This window comes from Cibotium barometz, chromosome 8, assembly GCF_041138505.1.
Source record: "Cibotium barometz isolate CiBa-2024 chromosome 8, ASM4113850v1, whole genome shotgun sequence".
Lineage (NCBI taxonomy): Eukaryota > Viridiplantae > Streptophyta > Polypodiopsida > Cyatheales > Cibotiaceae > Cibotium > Cibotium barometz.
Window position 1 is genome coordinate 27,996,467 of NC_141053.1, and position 23,290 is coordinate 28,019,756.

General features: G+C 38.8%; 1 protein-coding gene across 5 annotated transcripts in view; it reads left to right on the plus strand.

Annotated features, from left to right (window-relative positions):
- The first annotated feature begins 16,018 nt into the window (after positions 1 to 16,018).
- LOC147636111 (kinesin-like protein KIN-14N) overlaps positions 16,019 to 23,290 on the plus strand; it is a 46,523-nt gene continuing 39,251 nt past the window's right edge. Inside the window, exons 1-12 of one of the 5 annotated variants that reach the window (XM_086801547.1) lie at positions 16,019 to 16,570; positions 16,644 to 16,693; positions 17,144 to 17,431; positions 17,700 to 17,844; positions 17,944 to 18,053; positions 18,274 to 18,393; positions 18,482 to 18,685; positions 18,775 to 18,984; positions 19,088 to 19,162; positions 19,364 to 19,510; positions 19,619 to 19,766; positions 19,843 to 19,952. In XM_086801547.1, the coding sequence (XP_086657673.1) occupies positions 16,649 to 16,693; positions 17,144 to 17,431; positions 17,700 to 17,844; positions 17,944 to 18,053; positions 18,274 to 18,393; positions 18,482 to 18,685; positions 18,775 to 18,984; positions 19,088 to 19,162; positions 19,364 to 19,510; positions 19,619 to 19,766; positions 19,843 to 19,952 (1,602 nt within the window). In that variant the 5' untranslated portion in view covers positions 16,019 to 16,570; positions 16,644 to 16,648. Of the gene's footprint in view, positions 16,720 to 17,143; positions 17,432 to 17,699; positions 17,845 to 17,943; positions 18,054 to 18,273; positions 18,394 to 18,481; positions 18,686 to 18,774; positions 18,985 to 19,087; positions 19,163 to 19,363; positions 19,511 to 19,618; positions 19,767 to 19,842; positions 19,953 to 23,290 lie in introns of all 5 variants that reach the window. The other 4 variants (XM_086801545.1, XM_086801550.1, XM_086801546.1 and 1 more) reach the window with 4 other exon arrangements.

Sequence of the window (23,290 nt, forward strand, 5' to 3'; positions counted from 1 at the left end):
GAATGAAAGTGAATGGGAATATAAAACAGAAACAGGATCTGATACTAAAACATAAAATGAAACATCCATGGTTCCTCTAGAAGATTCTATCATGATATGGTTGGATTTCCCTGCCGGCAATGATGTTAAGCGCAAACACGAATTGATTGGCCCTCAAGCTAGTCATAACATCATGACAATAAACACTTGGGTGTCATTGGGACAACCTAAACTCATCCCTACTCTCACAATGGTCTTGCAAGAGGAACTAATGGACCAAACATTGAAGTTCAAGGTTATTTTAGCTATGCTACACAAACAATCAGTGGAGATGTGGAATTTACATTCCATATTACCCTAGATTCCCTTGAGGATGATGTCGTCTTTGGTGGAACCTGGATACGTGACTCGTATTCAATTGATGAATCCATGCAAACAATCACCTTGAACAATCCTGGAGGCAATGTACAATTGCTATTATGGGAGGAAGAGACCTTGGAGGAGCTGGAACTTCCAACATATCTTACTGAAAAGATCCCTAGGATTCTGGTTGGATTAGAAATTTCAAATAAAATCACCACAGCTCAAGCACAGCTTTATCCAACACAAGAACACAATCTCATGACCCTCGAGTTATGGGATTTATTAGGTCAACCAACACTCACGGCTCATCCTGAAAGAATTCCCTTTACACAAGACTTGAACATGCAATGTTTGGGGTACTTTAATGTATATTGATACTAATCCTCTTACTTGCAAATTTTTTGTGGTTAAGTATGTGTTGGAAGCAAATTTCATCTTGGGGCATAAATGGACTATTGCTGCCCAAGCACCACTATGCTTTGCTAGCGATAGAGTTATCATGATGGTTAACGATAAAAAATCGACAATACCATACTTCAAGGAAGAGGATCCAACCTTAATGGATTTCTATGATGCTGAATGCAAAAGGTTACAACCCTCTTCCAGGAAAGCCCCTCTACACATAACCTACCATCTGCATCAACGAGACTGACTCTGATAAAGCATATACTCCAACCCCATCCTCACCAATGAAATTCAATGCCAAAACCTCACAATCAACAGCCATTCCTGAAGAAATTCCCCTCGCGCAACCATCTATCTCTAACAAATAATTCAAAGGAAAATCCCCGGAACCTATGCCTCTTCATCAACAAACCTCACCAAAGGAGACAACTGCATGCTCGAAAGCCTCATCATTGATAGCCACTCCATAAGAGACTCTAGCCTCATCCACGTCAACAAAACCCATGAGTCCCAAACCTACAGCCTCAGCGCCAACCAATGTGAAGGAGGGCCCAAAACCTTCCGCATCAACCAAAAAGAAAACTCCACCAATACAGACAAGATCAAGGTATCTTAATGGTATCAAGATGTGGGTGGAGAAGCAGCTACTTATAGCCCAAGGCTACTATACGAAGGTACCAATCAAATTTGGGTTCCTCGATAATCAAAGCCTCTTCCTCAACGCAGCACTCAGAGGCCAAAGAAATAGAAAAGTACTCCACAACACCGTCCACAAAAACCTATGCGAGTTCCTCAAAGAACTCCATCAAGTCAACAAGTGTGGGTACCAAAAAGATTACTACAAGCACAAGGGTACTACCAAGATAATACCAAATCTTGGATTCCCAAGCACATCACAAAGTCCCCTAAGCTTGCACAAAGAAGGAAACATCAGCACACCAAGTGCATCAGCCACACCAATTTATAATGTTCATCAAAGATGGATGCGTGTGCATGTGCTTCAACAACAAGGATACTATAATGGTAATTCCATCATATTGCCAAAATCGAACAACGTGAAGAAAACCTCACCACGACCTTCAACCCCAAAACAGCTTCACCTAAAGTTTGACAAGAATGGAATCCCAAGCAACACCAAGCAAGTCACTCAACCACTCTCGTACATTTAGCACCTACACAAGAGCTTGTGTGTTCAAGCAACCAACCAGCAATCTTACCTATCACCTTAACAACATTTGAGCAACAAATTCAAGAATCAATACCCACGTCTCCAACAGAGACTAATGAGATAATCAAGGATAAAATAACAATGCTCTTGTCACCCCTCTGGATGTGAAGCATAAGTGCAAAAGAACCTGTTGCTCGCACGTCATGCCCTAGTTGACCCATAGAATCATTTCAAATAAAAAACAATCAGGGTTAAAACATATAAATTCACGGGTCAAAACCCTGCAACTTCACGGGGTCAAAACTTGCACTTTCACGGATTTAAATTGTTTCACGGGATTACATTTCATGGGTTTAGGCCATTTCATTAACCCTTCACATGGTCTTAAAAACTGCACTTTCACGGAGACACCATTTCATGGGGTTACCTTTCACGGGTTTAGGCCATTTCACGGAATAACCCTTCTTGACCTAAAAACTTACACTTTCATGGAGACACCATTTCACGGGATTACCTTTCACAAGTTTAGGCCATTTCACGGAATAACCCTTCATGGCCTAAAAGCCTACACTTTAACGGAGACACCATTTCACGGGAGACACCATTTCACGGAATAACCCTTCATGGCCTAAAAGCCTACACTTTAACAGAGACACCATTTCATGGGATTACCTTTCACGCCAAAGATCTTAAATAGCCCTTATATATTTATTAAGCTTATATCTTACTATTCTTTTGGCTATGTTAACGTAGTAGTTGTTCCATGAGTACATATCAATACTCATGCACTGGAGAACATTTGCACCTAAGCCTCACCATTGACAACTTCCAGGTACATCTCTGGATAGAGGGGCCATGGTGGGCGAAAGCTTGGTCAATGCTATAACCCATCGCCTCGAATTTTTTTTCAAATTCCAAACTTCTCCAAACGACACTACCATCTTCACAAATTGATGATCTTCAATCCTTAGTGAAGATATCTATATTAGCCCCACCAGTCGACGTAATTCTTTCAATCCTCACCAACAAGTGGCTAATTCAACACAGAGCGGTTCAATAAGAGACTATATGACTTAATTCTTGTACTTCATGTATAAGAGCACTTAAATATATATAAAAACATAAAATGCACATGTGTAGAAGAAAGCAGGAACAGGTCCTACTCAATAACATTTGACAAGAATCCTGCCACGCAAAGGGACATCCTCGAGAATGTCGCTTCAATGAATCAAATGACGAACTGAGAATCACCATCTCGTTTTGATGATTAACTCTACGTTCCTTTAGATCCTTCCCTCTCTTCTCTCCCATTATTAACATCTCTTAGCATCCCCACTAACACAAATCACACGTAACCTTGCTTATGATTGCAAAAAACAAAGTGATCAAAAAACCCCCAAAAAAATTGCTCACACAAATATAAAAATGCAATCCTTTGCCAAAAACCACACCCCCACCCCCTTAGTAATTCTCAATAAACCACTAACCTTTTCATTTACTAACTAGCTTTTCTTACTTCTTTCGGAGGGACAAAGACCATTGAGTGTCAATCAACATCAAAGCCATCAACAAATCTTGTCTATTCTTTCCACACAAAGGACTTCAAGGCGATCATTAAGGACGTGATCGCCATCAAGAAGAGGGGATGTTAACCCATTCCTAGGGTTAACAAGAGCTACACGTTCAAGAGTCACAGTAGATATACCAAAGGGTCATACATTCAAGATATGAAGCAATGGTGTCCAAAGCTACAACTTGGACGGGGATGCCCCGTAATGGTGTGAAAGAGTATTTATAGCAATTCCCGCTTTCAAGAGCGTATGGTAGTAAGTTAGAATGAAGTCCTAAGTGATGTACTTCATGGATATATTATGAGAGTAGTTATTGTAATAGCATTAGGCCTCTTATGAGCCTAAAGTGCCCTGTCGACCACAGTTTAAGTGAATGTGAACACTAATGGTCATATATATATATATCTCATAATACAACACACTCTCCCATTGTGCAATTGAGTCTTGCAATGGTCATATATATAAGTGAATATCTCTCATAATACAACACACTCTCCCATTGTGCAATTGAGTCTTGCTCTTGCTAATACTCTTGCTAATCTCTCTCCCTAATGCATGCTAGAGAGTGTGTGTGAGTGAAGTGAGGTGAGAGGAGTGACATGTACTCGTAGTGCAATGCGGCAGTGTGACAACGCTCGCGGGAGGCATGATGGAATTTCTTCTCAAGGAGTTGTAGAGCTTGGAGGCCTCAAGGGTTACAAGTTCGGCCATTGGAAAGATCCTCACAACAGTTGTCCACCATGTAACTCGATAGAGTTATGTCGTCATTGACAATATCCCAGGTGGCAAGGGCACTAAAGCGATTCAGTCATCTCTTGAACGCCTAGTGAGACTGCCACTTGGGATGATGCGATTGAAAGTATAACACAATCGAGCTCAATCGAGCTATGCCAACAGTGTCCCATCTGCACAAAATGATCCCAAAGTGAGGACCCTTATTGTACAACCATCCAAATCCAAAAGTACAATCTAATTCCTAATGAAAAAATGCTATGAAAAACCATCCCTAGTTTTTCACGTCATCAAAAAATGCGAAGATCATTAGGAAAGCTTCTAGTCACCAATGTTCAACTTAGGACTTGTCAAAAAAATGGTGAAACTAACTCATTTACATCATCTTTAGTTTTCCATGCCCAGAGAGCATTAGTGAAAAAGCTATTTATAGTACAATCAGTCATCAACATTTTAGTTTTTGACACAAACACTTATAAAGGGTGAACTTATGAAAAAGCATATGTCATTAGAAACCACTCAACCGAAAAATATCCCCCTATTTTATAAGGGTGAACTTATGAAAAAGCATATGTCACTAGAAACCACTTTACTAGAAATTTCATGCCAAAAAATTTTCCCCTTTTTGTAAGGCCCCCTTTATGAGGAGTAGCTGATGTGGTGTGATCACTCGACAATTCCTTGTTTTGATATTAAATTGTGGCTAAGTATGGCTAGATGGTTAGGCGATGGCTTATGTAGAGTTGGCACTTTGCTAAGCAGGATGCATGCTTATGTAAGCTATGTGTTCACATTAATGATGAGTGTTGGACACGGCAACCAAGAGGGCACACTAGTCTCAGATGTGAGGCCCGTTTGAGGGTCCAAACGATCTCAGATTGTCATGGGAGCTGCACAAACTCCCTATAAGATTTTGTTGTAGTCTAATACGGTCCTAGTTGGATGATGTGATTGGTTGGTCATTTTGGACCAAGTCGTAGGTTGGTCAATGTGGCCAACCTACATCCATGCCGACCAAAATAGTCTATATATAGACTAGTTTGGTAGGCTGAGGGTAGGCTTAGTTCATCATTGAGTTCATTGTGTTCAAGCATCTTGTAAGCAAAACATCCTCCATCCAGAGTCTCTCTATGTCACCATAAAAGCTCCTTACCCAGAGTGTTATATTGTTTACTTTCAACTTATTTATGCAATGTAGTGCTTTGTATTGTGTTTTATCATGCTTCTGATATTGTGTATTCTTACATGAACTACCTTTACTTTCTTAATCTCTCACTTAAATGAAGTTGTAAGCCAAAACCTTGACACTTAGAAGAGATCCAAGCTCTACTATTTATGAGGCTAACTTGTCAATTTACTTTTCTAATAGGATGGTCCAAAAAAAGTAGAGGAGAGTGCATGACTATGAGTCCTAGGATCTATTCACTTTGGACGGAGAATTGTCCAAACAAGTAGAGATGAAGATAGAGAAAGGGCCACATCAAAACTCAAAAGAAGTCACACTTAAATCCATATATGGACCAAGTGGTCGATTATATTCGAAAGAATAAAGTTGACACCACCAAAATCAAGGTTCAATTCTAGTATCATTCTCAACAAGGTCTCTTATTCTTAGAGGACCCAGATAACAAGGTAAAAATATAAGTGGCAAGGTTAAAGATGTATGTAGTATCATTCTCAACAATGTCTTCTATTCTTAGAGTACCCATATATCAAGGTAAAAATGGTAGGGTTAAAGAGGTATAATGTGTCGAATTTTTGAAGAATTATGACAAGGGCACCTAGTAGGTGGTCACTCAGCTAGATGGAAACAAGGTCAGGATTATAATCAAGAAAAAGAATATATGAGAGGCTATATAACCGCCCTCACCAACTAACGACATAAAAGGTTAAGAGCTGCCCTTTGAGGATATATGAGAGGCTATATAACTGGCCTCACCAACTAACGACACAAAAGGTTAAGAGCTCCCCTTTAAGGATATGTTAAAGGAGAAGAAACATAACACCAACCATATGGAGTATGAGAACTTCAAAGACCCTAACATAGAAAAAACTTGATTATGCAAATGAGGCACACATGAAATACTTGCCTAGATAGAGAAAGAGAAGTGACAAAGGAGAGAGGGAGGAGTGGGTGCTTAATCACAAATTAGTTAAGCCCTAATAAACTAAATAAATAAGACTAATACTAATACTAATGTAATTCCTAAGATTTTTTGGCTCATTTTTTTTCTATGTTTTCTTAAAAATGAAACTAATAATAATGCAATTCTTAAGAATTTTTTGTTCATTTTTTTCTATGTTTTCTTAAAAATGAACAAAAGTGCTTACTATAAAGAGATTAATGCTAACCAAATGCTTGATCTAAACCTCAATCTAACCACAAAATTCCAATGAAAAAGATTTTAAAAATGCTTACTATAAAAAGCTTAATTCTAACCAAATGCTCAATCTAACCACCACAAAATTCCAATGAAAAAGATTTTAAAAATGCTTAGTATAAAGAGCTTAATTCTAACCAAATGCTCAATCTAAACCTCAATCTAACCACAAAATTCAGATTTATAAAAAAAAACCCAGTCAAAAGCATGAATGTAACCCTTTTTATTTTACCTTCTCTACATACATATAGAAAGTATACAGAGAGAAAAAAAAGGGCTTGAAAAGCATAATATACTACCTCATGGGCTAAGGGGTCATCATGCCTCCCATAACAGTGGTGCCAAATGTCTACCCCTTCCCTAATAGCTCAAGTACATAGGCAAGAAGCATTATACACACACTAGTCACCTATTAAATAAGAGATAAAGAGAAATAAATTAATATGTTACCGATATTACGATAACTACCCGTGTGGAGCTTCCCAATGAAGGCTCTCCAACCGCGTTTGATGTAGCTAGCCCGCGTCCCACTATTGTCACCTGTGGTGTTGGTTGTAGCTCTCCAAAGGCATACCCATCATAGCCAAGCAGTCATGGTGGTGTAGACAAGTACCTACAAGACACACTTTCACTCACTAAAGAAGGAAAAAGCTCTCAATCTCACACAAGGGAAGTTTAATTTCTCATTAGTTATGTTGGCTTATATATAAAATTTAATTTAAGTGCTAAGCACCCAGACTTAGGTAGTCAACCTATGTCTAAATTTTATATATGAATTTTATAGGCTAATTAATGTACATCCTTTTAATGCTAGCATTACACCTAGCTCGGTTGTTCCCTTGTTTACATCATTCTGAGTGCTTTAGAGTGGAAACTATACATTAATTACTAAAAAATCGCTCAAGCGAGCAAAATTACAAAGTGATACAAAATAAAAAGTTTAATGTTGGAGATCACTCAAATACTTTAAAGCCTTTAAATAAATTATCGGTGGGCTCCATGAAAGTTACAGTTAAGAACCACAAAATGGTTTAACAATGTTTGGGTCTATTTTATGTTGTCATATCGAGATTGATTATATATATGGATTCCAATTAATTATTACAACTAAAATGGTTTGTTATGCACTACGGTGGATTTGATTAAGATGCTGCATTGATGATGGTATGTACATAGCACATGAAAACCCATTATGGTGTCGTGTACAAAGTATTATTTTGGTTGACTGTGTGCCATAATATTTCATATTATTCCACCCATTTTGAATGGTTGGGGTGTTGATTCATAAGCTTAAATGCTTTAATCGTTTATTTTATGCAAAAACCTTGCATGCATGGACATACGGTTATTTATATAAGGGAAGCCCAATTTTGAGAAGGAAAGCTATTATTAATTTCTTGCGCTTGCAATACAAATTTAAATACCCATGTGAGAAGAGGGAGCCTCTCACATCGAGAGAGAGAGAGAGAGAGAGAGAGAGAGAGAGAGAGAGAGAGAGAGAGAGAGAGAGAGAGAGAGAGAGAGAGAGAGAGAGAGAGAGGATTTCACCCACCAATGCTCTTTGTCTAGTGCATTTTATTTATGCTTTGTCTTGGGTTATTTAATTTCCTTATGTCAATTCAAGATATGGTTGTTTAGTTTGCTTATGTCAATTCAACCTACGGTTGTAGACATATATATGGTTGATTAATATCTCCTTGTGGTTTAATGGTATGAGAGCTAAGGTTGTAGACATATATATGGTTGATTAATATCTCCTTGTCCAAGATCTTGTTTAGTGGTATGAGAGCTAAGTCTTTTTCCAAGGAGAGAATTTGAAGCTTGGAAATCGTGCAAAAAAATCACATTTCAAAAGCTTCATGGAGAAAATTAAATTTCAAGGGCTTTGTAGACAATAAAGGGAAATCGCTTTATAGCAATAAAAGTTGTGAAGAAAAGGAAATTAACAAAAAAACCAAGGTTTAAGTGTTTAGTTTAGACCCTTGGGCAAAGGAAGAGAAAGGGGAAATGTCGTTGGGTAAAGCAAAAGTCAAAGGTTAAAGCTTAAGCCTAAACAAGAGGTTGATCACATAATGGAATCCCAGTTATCAAAAAAATGATGCCCTCTTCATGTGCAACGAAAATTTATATTCGTCAACTCTTCTAAAGTGGACTACACAGAGCAAATATCCATGACATAGGCTATCCATGTATGCAAGAAAAGGTGGATTTGGTGAGCAAACTAGAGAGCTCAATCCCTAATAACTAGGCACTAAAAATTGTGGGTTCATAGTGAGATTACTTTATGCTAAACTCATATTGGGATTAGCACATGGTTTAAACCTATCACACTACACACTTTATTAAGCTTTTTCAAGTGCTCAAATCTAAAAGCTCTTACCGTTTTTACAAGTGGGAGGCTAAGTTGGAGAAGTGGCTTTTTTGTGCAAAGTTTAAAAAGCTTGCAATATGAAGCAAACATCTTTGGTTTTCATGGTTTCAACCTTGATTCTCTATAGAATTTGAAACATAAATTATTCTCTCTCCTTGGTTTAAAAGTTCAAGAGGTGGCTTCTAAGCAGAGTTTCAAGAGAATCCTACATTATGAAGAAAATATCTTCATTATGAGGTGGCTTCTAAGCAGAGTTTCAGCATAAGCCTACATTATGAAGAAAATATCTTCATTATGAGGTGGCTTCTAAGCAGACTTTCAACAGAAGCCTACATTATGAAGAAAATATCTTCAATTTTCATGTTTTTTTCCTTGGTTCTCTAGGACATTTGAAAGCTAAATTCTTCACTCTTTCCTCTTTCTATGACTGAATTGAAGAGCTACTACCAACCTTATTATCACTTGGAGTATTTTGACACCGGTCTTGTGTGAATTACAACTTACAGTAGGTTTTTCGACTCAAGGCGAGGTGCCAAATTTCTTTTCACCATTTCAAGTGATAAATATTGAAAATTTTATATTTTTTACATTTATTTTTTTGCATTCCAAATTCTCTCTCTCTCTCTCTCTCTCTCTCTCTCTCTCTCTCTCTCTCTCTCTCTCTCTCTCTCTCTCTCTCTCTCTCTCTCTCTCTCTCTCTCTCTCTCTCTTGCCCTTTACGTTAAACAATCCACAACCACCCACTATTAAAGCCTAAATTAATGCATTACATGCACAAGTAGCCTCTTAGCCCTTGCTTTTACTAGTTTAGATGAGGAAGAGTTGAATTTACAATAATCATCTAAATTGTTGTCATCTAAACGGATTTCTTCTTTGCAACACAAAAGAATCTAGATTTGAACCTATGATAAGGTTGTGTAAAGTGTTTGTATTCAATCCCACGAGGAAATGTTGTTTCATTTTTCTCCTAGTCCTCACATATCATACAGTCAGGATTTTCATGCAAAAGATATAATCCCTTACACTTTACTCTAGTTTTCACTCTATCATGTAGAGCTCTATAGTTGCACTCCACCTTGGGCTTTGCTTAGAGAATCCATACATAAAGGCCATCTTTAGGGTTCTAAAATCGAGTACCTAGCTCATGGTTTCCCACAAGATCAACCTTTGAGTAAGGATAAGATGTGTTGGCTTATTAAGTTGACTGCACCATATCAATTGAATACAAGAGAGCTATATAAGCTAGGCAAAGACAATATCATTAGAAGATGTGTGCGAGAAGATGAGTTTGTCACAGTACTAGAAGCAGCACACTCGAGAATAGCTGGAGGACATTTTGCTGGAGAAGTTACAGCTTGCAAGGTTCTTCAAGTAGGACTATGGTGGCCTACGTTATTCAGAGATGCCATACAGTTTGTAAAAAGATGTGAAGAATGTCAATGTTTTTCTATTCTGCAACAAAAAGAAAGGATGCCACTTACCCTGCCTTAATCTTGCAGGTATCAAAGTGATGGACCATCGATTGACTTTTCCCACTAAGATTTACCTTAATTGCAAGTATCAATGTAATGAATCATTGATTGGCCTTTCCTACTAAGGTTAGGTTCAATGCATGTACCTTGGCGGGGTAATTTAGATTTCCAAAAAGCTTCACATTACTGCTGAAACACATTGATTGGCCTTTCCTACTAAGGTTAGGTTCAATGCATGTACCTTGGTGGGACAATTGAGATTTCCAAAAATCTTCACATTGCTGGTCAAAAAATTACATAAATTGAATAGGATCAGTAGATCCACCATATTTTCCTATGAGTTTGGAAATCTCTATGGCCATGGTTCCATATAACCTATATAACTTGCTTGGGCCATGTGTAACTCCTTCATGGTTTAGAGCATCATTTATGCCTTATGTAGCCCTCCTTCCTTGACTAAGGTCTGGGCATCCAGGGGCGATGAGTATTACCAAATGTTGAGTCCTAGCATTTGTGAGAGTTGTCATTGTACTAGGTAGGGACCATTTATCATTATGGGAATTAGAGTTACCAAGGGTTTGAAATCGGGTAGGGGAAGCATAAAGTGGGTCCAATTCAAATAGTAGAAGTGGTTGAAATCTGTACTTGAGGCATGGATCTCAAGGGTTGGTAGATTTTAGATGCTAGATTTAGTTCCATTCAAGGGCATGGACCTCAAGAGTTAGTAGATTTCAGATGCTGGATTTAGTTCTGTTCAAGGGCACATTTAATCCCTCTAGTTTGGCCTTAGCTTACATTATGTTGGATGACATAGTGCACAATTCTCAAGTGGACACTGTTTTTAGGTTTTATATTTTATGTTTCATTAGAATTTTATAATTTGTTTGGATATTTTTAGGTTTTGTAATTTGTTTGGGGTTTTTTGAGGTTGTAGATGTATTTCTATTGGTGGCTGAGCATGACAAGAGAGTACAAATAACCTCTTAAATGAAGTGCAAATGCTTAGCCAATCGGATTTAGATCTCAATGACACCCTAAAACTCTAATGTGAAAAGAAACTCAACCACGTGGTGAAAAATTTGGCATGAAAACTCCATGAAAAAATAGCACGAAAAACTTGAAAACCCGGTGTGAAAAACTTTGCATGGAAAACTCAATGTGAAAAAGTCAGGTGGAACCCTAACATGGAAAACTCAAGTGAAACCCTAACGTGAAAGAATTTGGTGAAACCCTAACATGAAAAACTCTGGCACGAAAAAACTTAGCCGTGGCGATAAAACTCAGCCTAGACAAATTGGAGTGAAACTCTCGCATGAAAAAACTTGGCGTAAAGTGAAAAACTCGGCATGAAAAACTTTGTCGTGCTTAAAAACTCAGCCACAATGTGAAAAAAATATGTGAATTTTTCTTAGCCTGGTTTTCCAAAGCGTGAAAAACATAGTTGACGTGAAAAACTTGATCAACGTGAAACACCTCATTTCCATCACTTCCTCCTTACTCGCATTATCGCCTCATTGTCTTGCACTATGGGTCCTTATCCCTCCTCTCACCTTAGACCACTCATACAAGCTCACACGCATGCATTAGAGAAGGAGATCAGAGAAAGGTTAACACACGAGTAATACTGTGGGAGTGTGTATTGTATTATGGAAGAAATTGACTAATATACAAGGCCATAAGTGTACACACACTTAAAATTGTAGTCGAGCAAGCGCACAAGGGGCTCATAAGTGGCCTATTGCTTATACAATGCTTAATCTCATATTATATGTGTAAAGTACATTCACGAAGGATTCATCCTAGCTTGCTACCACACAGACTCTTGGAGAGTGGGAATCGCCACCATAAATATTTTGTCGCACCATTATTATCCAAGTTATAGATTTGGACACCTTTGCATCATTAGCTTGCTTTATAGCTTGATCGCACATCCTTTTGGTATGCTTATCTTTATTCTTTGATGTAGAATATTAGTGGCAGTAGTTGTTAATCCCCTGAATGGGTTGACATTTGGTGGAATCACCTTTTGCGTTAGGAACTTGAACTCTTTACTGTTAGGTTATACATGGTTATAGAAATAAGGCTTAAGTTTGTTGAATGTCTTCATTTAGATGAGAGTCTTTCTCTTTTCTTTTTGCATGGTGTATGAAGTTCAAAGGTGCATGATGAAGACCTTGAGGATGGAAAAGTAATTACAATGCTTGTGTATCACATGGGTTATTTACTAGTTTATATAAATGTAAGTTTTTTTTTTACATGCTTGAAACTTAATAAACTAAATACAATTATTGTGATTGAAATATAAGTTTTTTTTTACATGCTTGAAACTCAATAAACTAAATACAATTATTGTGATTGTTTTTGACAACTCTTTAAATATTTGAAAGATTGCATTTTAACATATAAAGAGTGTGATTGGCTCCACTTGTAATATAACTGACATGTAACATAGAGTATTTCATGTCCCTTTTTTTGGGCAATCTAAACATCATAAGCCACATTCTCTTGGATAAAAAGAACCCAACCGAGTAATTATCCGAGCAGGCAAAGCTCAAAATTCTTAACATTTAAAACATAAAGGAGTTATACTTTTCTAACTTAAAGACGGTGCATGCATTTGCATGACCGTGCAAGTGAACATAACGTGCTAATTGATGAACCATGAAAAGAGGGCAACTTATAGCCAAGCCACAAAAAGAGGGAGATATTAGTGTTCCTTTCAATGTCATTATATGACATTATATGACCTTTTATCAAACAAGAAAGCTGTGTGTAAGACTTTACACATTTTTAAGGGAGAAATGTATAAAGCATGCACAACATATAAAAAAGATTTTGCAACAACCAACATGCGCAACACCTACTAGGATTTTCATGCTAGTACGTGCAACATTATTCAAAGCATTGGTTGTCACTTGAATTTGATTGCTAACCTACGTGTATGACTACCAAAATAACCATTTTCTCTCCAAATCTCAAATAGTTTACACACCTAAGCATAGTATCATTAGTTCTAAAGTTTCATGAATTGTTGAAGGAACAAGGACCATATTGAAAGATACTTGCAAAATCACATGTAGAAACAATTGTGCAGACATGATAGTATGGTGGAAGTTGGAACTACTACCTGTTGCCAGTAATCCATGTTTCAATGGCTTGTGAGACTAAATTTTACTTTGCTTTACATATACATATACATATAACATAATGAGTGACACAAGTCTTTAATAGAAAGAGGGACAATGCCTTTTCAAAAGCACAAGATTAAAGTGCGAAAATGAAACCTTTCACATGACAAGATTGGATTCAATGTTTTAAAATAACAATTGTGTAATCACTTGAGCGTATTTTATTATATGATGAGAGGCTATGACATTTAAACTATCATTATTTGGGAAATAGTGATTTCACATCACAAACTCACCTTTAGAGAAGTAGAGTCTAGGTTTAGATGGTTGGTTACTTTCATAGGATAACAAGTCAAAAGATATGGATAAGAGTGCCAATCAAGGTAAGAAGACATAAAATTATAAATGGCATGTTATGCATGTGTGCATGCACATGTTTGCGCATGCATGTGTGTGTGTGTGTGTGTGTGTGTGTGAGAGAGAGAGAGAGAGAGAGAGAGAGAGAGAGAGAGAGAGAGAGATTTTGAAGAGAAAAAATGGTTAGAAGTGAAAACTGCCAACTACATATGAGAGGAAGGCAAAGCTCGCTTAGGAGTGCACATAAGACAATATAATATACTCACAAATTGGGCATAACTGCTCTTTTAGATATGTAATGGACATGAATTGGCTTTGGCAACTTTGCTTAAACTTACTTTGCCCTAGGATTCCCTTTACACAATCCCCATTCATCACAATACTATTTACAAACCTAATAATGTGGGTGGATACTAAAACATGGGTGAGGAATGCTCCCCTTAACACCATAAGCACACTAGCCATATAAGTTTAGGCAACGTTGGCAAAATGCCCCCCCTTCCCCCCCCTAAACACCATAAGCACACTAGCCATACAAGTTTAGATAGTGTGGGCATAAATGCAACCCATGCAATTTATGATGTGTAAAGCCCCCTACCTCATATCAAGCCCTTCAATGGTTTGAATTGTTGACATCTTGAGTGACCCCCTCCCCACCCCCCATCCCCCCCTCCAGGAAATGTACGAACTAAATCACTCCACTTTCAATATAATGATGATTGTGAAATGTTTTACAAGAATGTTTTGCAAGAACTGCACGTGGACTACCTTGTCTAGTCAAAAGGGGGTGTAATATAAGGGCGTGTTAGACCTTACTTCTTTGTATCAAGTTTTGCCTCATATATTCCCCTAGCGTATCTAACATAGCCTTGATGTAAAGGCATCACTTATTCACTAGACTTGAGAATAGTCTTGATTTATGATGATGTTTAATTGAATAAGCACTAACATAAACTTCCAATGTAGGCAAAAATGTGTAAAACCCCTTTAAAAAAACAACCATGCTCGAGAGTGGTATCATCTTGTGTTTTCGCCTAGAGAGGATCAGTGAAGCCTTTTTGGTAGAATGCCTCTATGATGTTGTTGATCATCTCAATTTGCATCCCTTGTAAGTGACTTGGGGAACTTTGTGTGCCTTATGCAATCAAAGTATTTGATCAAATTGCATCAGCAATCAAAGGATTGTAGCTCTTAGATCTTTATCACACATATATAGATTGGAAGGTTCATTTGTTTCTCTCTATGATGATTGTGTATTACTATATAACCATTTTATGAAATAATGACTTCGTTGGTATTTGCACCTAATCGTAAATTTCCATATTCTCTAATACATAGATGCATCAACACTAATCAACACCAAAGTTACCGCCACTTGAAAAGTTAACTTCCACTAAAAAGTCAAAATTCCACAAATAATACATGAGTAATTTGCATCTTTGTGTGAATGTGGGTGATGCGTATGCTTTAAGCATCATTAAGTTAATGTCATCACATGATGATGATTGTGGTGGTTATACAAAGGACATATAAAACCATAACTTCCCTATGATATATTTTGTTTGAAATTAATTAATTGAAACTCAATCATTTGAATTGAAGCTTTTTTTGTAGCCTCTTTGTCACATGAAAATTCACAAATCTTTGTTTGGTATAGCTAAATTCAATCTATTTTATCAAATTCATCTGTTTAGATGTGGATCAAATTCAATATATATAAAGCTGTTGGTGGTGTACAAGAGTTCCAAAGCAATTTTTTAAAAAAAAATGCGAGAGAGTGTAGTAAAATTTCATGCCATCACTTTCCACTATGGGGATCGATAGATTCTATCCTATGTACCTCAGCTGAGAGAGAGAGAGAGAGAGAGAGAGAGAGAGAGAGAGAGAGAGTTTTGCGAGTAACATTTCATCTTTGTTAAGTTGATTTTGTGATTTTCTTGCTTTGACTATGTTATTTGTTTAAATTTTTCATTGGAAATTTTTGCAAGATAAAAAGCAAAGAGAAAGAAAGAGATGCAAAGCTATAATATTATATTTTGGACTCTGAAAAAATTGGGGCGCCTATTCTAACCTTAGAAGTTAGCACCATCCAACACCGGACTACCTTTCTTTGCGGGAAGGTGGAGTAGATCCATTGACTCACAACATAGTAACACAGAGTCGCGCAACTCATGGCATTGAACCCGAACCCTTTCTTTGCAGGAAGGTGGAGTAGATCCATTGACTCACATCATAGTAACACAGTCTCGCAACTCATGGCATCGAACCCGGGCCCTTGCAATGACACCCAACCGTTCTACCAACTCGCCTACTTGCCCGTGGGGTAACACGGAACTACGTTTCTCAATTCATGCTTGCATTAAGTTGTGACCGTTTGGGGAATTGAGCCGCTTCCATTTGAACAAAGGGGGCCAAAACTTCAAATAAACTCTCTCTCTCTCTCTCTCTCTCTCTCTCTCTCAGCCCACAGTGCCTTTGATCACTGTAGAGTTAAGAGCCCACTTTGGGTTTTCGCCTCTCCATCCGCTGATCCAACATCGCAAATGGCTGTATAACTGTATATAAGCGAGGAGCTTTACTTGAGAAGAGCCAGGGTGGGACTACCGGCGGCAATCTGAGTCTGTAGAGAGAGAGAGATACAAGGTAAAAAGATTTCTCCTTTTTCATAAGCAGGTTTTCGGGTTTTCATTCTTCTTACCTTCAATGATGAAATCAGCTGCTATGCAACCACGGACTCCTGGAAGTGCAAAGAAAAGCCCTCTTAATGTAAGAACTCCAAAAGCCCTCTTAATGTAAGAACTCCATCGCTTTTCCATTTGCTATGCGTATATTTTAATCGTTCAACTAACTTTATCGAGATAATATGCATTAAATATGAAGTAGTTATTAGTAATCTCTAATGGGTTATGGGATCTGGGTTCCCCTTTCGTATTAGCAGAGATTTGGGGAAAGAAGGTGAGTTTTTTTTCATGTTTTCTGGTGAGACACTATATTGGTATGGGTTTCTGACAACCTTTCTCAAAAAACCTTCCCATTTACTGGCAGCCTCTGCATGCCATTATGTTTTCCCCTACATGGGCTATGGATTCCCTCCTTTTATGGGCACTTTACACGTTCTCTTGGGTATTTGCTTATATATGACTAACCTTTGTCGATCTTCTTTAGAGATCCTTTCCATTGCACTTGACTGTTCTCACACACCCAATGTTGTTTCAGAAGGAAAACAGAGAAGCTATGTCGGAACAAAAGCCGAGGATTGCCCGAGACCATTTTGGAGTCCGAGTGATATCAGAGCCGAGAGTGCGAGTTCGCCAAGCTTTTTCGGCTGTCAATGTTAGTAGGCAGGAAGGTGGTAGTATAAGAGAGGTGGACCAGTCTGCTACACCAAGCCATGCCAGATTGAGGGCATGTGATGATGATACGATGCCTGTCGCCATGACAAATAAAGATGTTGAGGTCTTGCTCAACATGAAGATGAAGGGGAAAGGCAGGTTTGATTTCAAGGTGAGCTTAATTCACACACATGAGGTACACATGCACATGCACACACACATATGCAAGCACACACATTAATAGTCACACACACACACACACACACACACACACACACACACACATCACACAGACAGCACAGGCATGCACACACGCTACGGTGGAACCATCCTTCATTATGAAAGGTGAAGGGAAAAACCAACTTAGGGGCCAAGGCTAGAGGCTGAATTTCAAACTTAAGTGAAAATGCACTGACCACATTATGTGTGTTGTTATACAGGGTAAGTCAGAACAAATGATGGAGTACATAAGAAAGCTCCGTGCCTGCATCCGTTGGTTACAAGAGTTAGAGGCAGCCTACATTGTGCAGAAGGGGCAACTTCAAAATCAGCTCCTTGATGAGAGAAAAAGTCACAACAGTACAGGTTATTTATCTGGCTTAATTAACAGTATAATTCCAGGTCGATTTCTATGAGTTTAAATATTTACCCCGAAGTTTTGATGGTTGCTATCCAACCCATCAGAAGAGCTGCTGAGGAGCAAACATGATGAGCTTGAGAGAGGCCAGTCGGAGGTTAAAACCATGTGTGCTGCCTTAGAAGATAAGCTCCACCAAGCCGAAGCTGAGAAAGAGGTGCAGTTTTGATGCAAGAAACTGACTGTTTTAGTTGTTTCAGTACTAATGTGTTGTTCTGCCTATACACACGTCCACTTTAGGTGGTTCCTTTTGAGAACATGCCTGCATTATATTCCTCTATGTTGTCAAGTCATTTACATGAGAGTTCACCCTAGTGTTACAAAGACATGGGCATGCCTGTTGCTTGGATAACAGGCTTACTTCTCTACCATTGCAGTCTCTTTTACTTGAACGAGACAAGGATGCAGAAACCGTGCAGTTGGCAAACTCGGAGATTGCTCGTCTAATGGAAGAGTTGGATGGTCATCAGAAAGATTATGATAGCGCAAGCCAACAGGTCATAGTTTTCTCATTTGTTAAGACCGATTTGGATATTGCTAGGTGTTAATCTCTGGGAAATGAAGGCTAACAATAGAATAATGCAGGTAGTTGCTTTGCAAGAGATCAACAGAAGATTGCAAGAATACAATGCCAGTTTGCAGATGTATAACAGCACGATGCAAACAGATGCGGCAACTGCGGCAGAGACCATCTCCAAGATACAAAAGGAGAAGTCCAACATGATGGAGACCCTTAGCAGCTTGAGGGGTCATTCGGTTGCACTCCAAGAACAGCTTAATCAGGCAAAGGTAGAGAATTTCCATGGCTAGACCCTTTCTTGTGCTGGGTGGACTCTGGGTGGATGGCTTGCTGATATGAATGAATTGTGCTTTTGCAGATATCTATGCAGGAGGGGACCAACCAGAGGAGATTACTCATGGATGAACAAGAGAAGCTTCGAGTAGAGCTACTACATGAATTAGAGGATAAAAAACAACAAGCGGCTCAGTTGGAAACCCTGACGGCAGAAATTGCCAGGTATAAGGAATGCGCTAGGAAGTCGGCCATTGACTTGGAAGCCCTGAAGACCAAATCAACATCCTTAGAGGTTATTAATCCTCATAACCTTTTCTTTAATACATGTTATCCAAGTTCAAAGCATCAGGGATATTCTCTCTTGTTTGTTTATTTCCTTACTGAATGTTTTGTAGGAAACAAATGCTGCCCAAGCAGAGGAGGCAACGAGCCTCAGACAGCAGATTGAGGTAGCCAATCACAAGCTTCAGGTAGCCTCCCTTACTTTTCCCTGCTTCTTCCTTTCTATGTGTTGACATGCTTAGCTGTGCACGCTTACTACAAAGCTGGTGGATACAATTCGGCCATACACACTAGGCTGGTCATTAGAGAACTAAGACCTTGCATTGGCTTCATAAACAACTTCTATGGTCTGTTTTTCTTCCTTATAAATTTTTTCAGTATCTATGCAGATGGTTGAGAGTACAGTTGTGCAACATCAAAATGGGGGTGCAGAGCAAAAGGTTGTCATGGAGGATTTGCAACAAAGGCTCTCCGAGGCAGAGCTCCGTGTTCGTGAGGGAGACCTACTAAGGAGGAAATTGCATAACACAATTCTGGTCCAACCTGCTTCCTAACCTCATCCATGTGATAAGTTTCGTTTGACATGACTATGTTTCACAGCAATGCTTGTAGCATTATTTAGTTTTTTCCTTTGTTATTTTCAGGAGCTGAAAGGTAATGTAAGGGTCTTTTGCCGAGTGCGCCCTCTGATACCAGAAGATGAAAGTTCCACACTAGAAGAGCCACCCATTTTACAATACCCTACTTCGGCTGAGCTCCATGGGCGTGGGATTGAACTTGTTCAGGCTCAAGGTGCAGAATTGTTTGGTACACTGTTTACATGTGACAGAAGAAGCTGCTAAAATGTTGCATCTTGTTGACTTTCCAGGACAAAAGCACGCATTCACATTTGATAAAGTCTTTGGGCCAGAAGCAGGGCAAGAGGATGTTTTTGAGGAGATTTCTCAACTGATTCAAAGTGCCCTTGATGGATACAAGGTGTGCGTTTTGGTCTCAGCTTTTTCAAGAAAAAGAATTTAATTTCCCATTTGTTTAACTTTTCCATTGTTTCCTTGTTGAAAGTATCTGTTTCCTTCCTCATGGCGAAGAGCATTACCTTAGTTTTACCATAGTTGTCCTCCAGATGCCCCCCCCCCCCCCCCTCCCCCTTGGCACAAAAAGGCTGGAGTGTCATGTACGCTTGGTTGTATGTGATAGGAATACAAGAAGATCATCCAGGTAGAAATAGTATCAAGACCTCTGTTTTATTCCTATTTTGCTCCGCACTTGCGTAAACTTTGCCAATGACTTACTCATATAGAGCAACGGTAGCCTAAATGACCCCATCAAATGACTCTAATGCTTTGAGTTTGATAATGTGGACTAATGCCGAATGATGTCTACAGAAGCAATTGATTTTCCCAAGAAAAGATCTTTCAATTAATAAAAAGGAAACTTCGTCCCAAGAGCAGATTTACAAACCTCAAAGGGGAATGGGAGTTTAAAGAGAATGCAAGGGAGAGGGAGAGCTTGAGTTCCTTACAAGCAAACACATATACACAAGAGGGAGCAAGACACGAGAAAGATGGATGGTTTAATTTTCTTTTTTCTTCTTCTCTTTTCTACAACTATTAACATAAAGAGATAAGAGTATATATTATAAGGGAAAGTACTCTCCTACTATAACCATAGTCACAAAAAAACAGTTTCTAACTTTGGAAACCTCTAAAGTTCGAAACAGTTTTTCAAAAACCCTCGAAACCCTCTGCATAATGGCAGTTTTGCCCAAATTTCAAGTTTTATCTTCTTTCTTCATTTTTTTTAAAAATTGAAATTTTTAGATTTTTGAGGTTTTTTGACGTTGCCCTCTTGGTCCAAACTCTCTCTCTCTCTCTCTCTCTCTCTCTCTCTCTCTCTCAACGAAAGATTGCAGTGGATACGTCCATTCGAAACCTTCAAAACGTATATATATGTATATATATATACGTGCGTGCGTGCGTGTATGTATGTATGTATGTATGTATGTATGTATGTATATATATATATATGTATATAATTTTTCGAAACTTGCGGTTTTTTTAGCAATGGACGAAACCTTTCGAAAAAAACCCTCGAAATCTTGAAACCTTGAAACCTCGAAATGTTTCTTGTGACTTTAACTATAACATACAATGGTTGATCCATGGTGAGAACCATAGTTTTTTCCATACGGGACCATACGGCAAACGCATACGTGTACGGAAGTATGATTGGAGTATGGTTCAGCCCCTGGGGCTGAACCATACGTGACCCTAATTTCCATGAAAAAAGACAAGAAAATATACAATTTAATTTGCACACATTTAAACTTCAGAGACACTTTAGTACTTCCAAATTCCAATTTCCAAGTTCCAACTGGTTACTGATGTTCAAAGTTCAAAGTTCAACTTCAAAGTTCAAACAGTTCAACATGAATTTTGAAATAGTAGCTACAGCCTACTAGCTACAACAAAAATATGAAACTTCAAAGAAATAGCTACAGGGCCTAGGCTACAGCCTAGGTCCTAGGGCCCACACCAAAACATCAATGATCAAACACCAAAATGCATCACAAATGATGACTCATAAAGTAGCTGCAGCCTGCCCAGTGCCCACTGCCCAGTGCCACTGGCTAGCATGTTCAAGTCTCAGGCTGCAGCCTGCATGTCACACACATGATGCATCCTCATCATCCACATACTGAAGGCTGGTCATCCTCATCCTCATCAATGCCAGCAACTTCCTCTTCCTCCTCATCCTCATCCTCCTCAGCAGAGTCTTCACTAATATCCTCGGTTGCCCCTTCGCCATGGGACTCGAAAGGAGTGGAGCTACTTGAAGCTGCAGCACCACCCATCCTTCCTGCAACAAAAGGAGCTGTAATCTCCTCGTCTCCCTCTGTAGTCTCCTGCAAAGCAAGCAGCCTGTCATCATCCTTCTCCTTGTTGATCATTTCCAAGGTAATCTCTATCTTTTCAAATCCCCTTTCCTTGATTTTGGAGATGAGACGCAAATTAGTGTGGATGTACACTAATTTCTCCGTATTCTTAGGAAGCAACCTGTTTCTTCTTTTGGTATGGATAAGAGAGAATGTGCTCCAATTCCTCTCACAAGGAGAAGCACATGTGCCCTGCGAGAGCACTCGAAGAGCCAATTGCTGCAATTTTGGTGTGTGTGCCCCAAATGTCTCCCACCATTTCACCCCTTGATGCATCCTCTTTTGATCCTTTGCAATGGCACGAGCAAATGTGCCTGCCATTGACTTATAAATATCCAGCTCATCACATAATATGTCCTGCTTTTCAACATCAAACTTTGTGAATCGCTCCATAACATCCATCAGCCCATCATGTACCTCCTTGTCAGAATCAGGATTTTTCTCTCTCCAAATAGGATGGAGAACAAAAGCAGCTGCATGCAATGGAGAGTGCATCATATCCCACCTATTAACACACAAGGCTTTGATGTCTGCCAACTTAGAGGACTCAACCCCCTCTACACTTTGTATCTTCTCCACCATTCGATTAGTAAGCTCATACACAAGCCCCATGGTGGCCCCTTCCCTGTCAGCAAGGCGAAGGATCTTCAAAATAGGTGCACAAATCTTCACAATGACCCTAGCATCCTGCCAAAATGAAGAGCCCAAAACAATAGAAGACACCTCTTGTGCTTTCACAGTGCGTGACACCTTCTTCCTGCAATATTCATCACTGACAAGCATGCGGCGCAATCCATTGTATACCCTCTCATCCAACAAGTTTGCTAACATGATAAACATGTAGGCTAGAATAGTGTTGCAAAAAGGAAAAATATGCACATTACAAAAGTGACACATGCCTTGATGTCTAAAAAAATATGCCATATTGTTTTTGAAAAAAAGTAGCAACAATTGTTGTTTACGTTATGAACAAGATCCCACTGCAGTTGTTCATGGTATGACACCTGAGTATAAGTTTACATGAATAAAACCAGATGTGTCTCACTTGAACGTGTTTAGGTTTTGCATATATATATGTTCCCGATGAAATAAGAACAAAGTTGGATCCAAAGATAGAGAAATGCATCTTCATTGGTTATACTTTGGAGTAGAAAGATTATAGATGTTATAACCCTATCACTCATGAGATGTGAGTAAGTAGAGATATTATCTTTGATGAGATAAGTAGCTAGTATACACCATTGAAGACAACAGAAGATGCAAATGTAAGAAGTAATGATGCTACCCCACATGTAACGCAACAATCACAGGTGCTTAGTGAACCTAGAGAGTCCTCTAGTACTGGATTCAATGTTATTCGATGGTCCGACAAGTTGAGAAC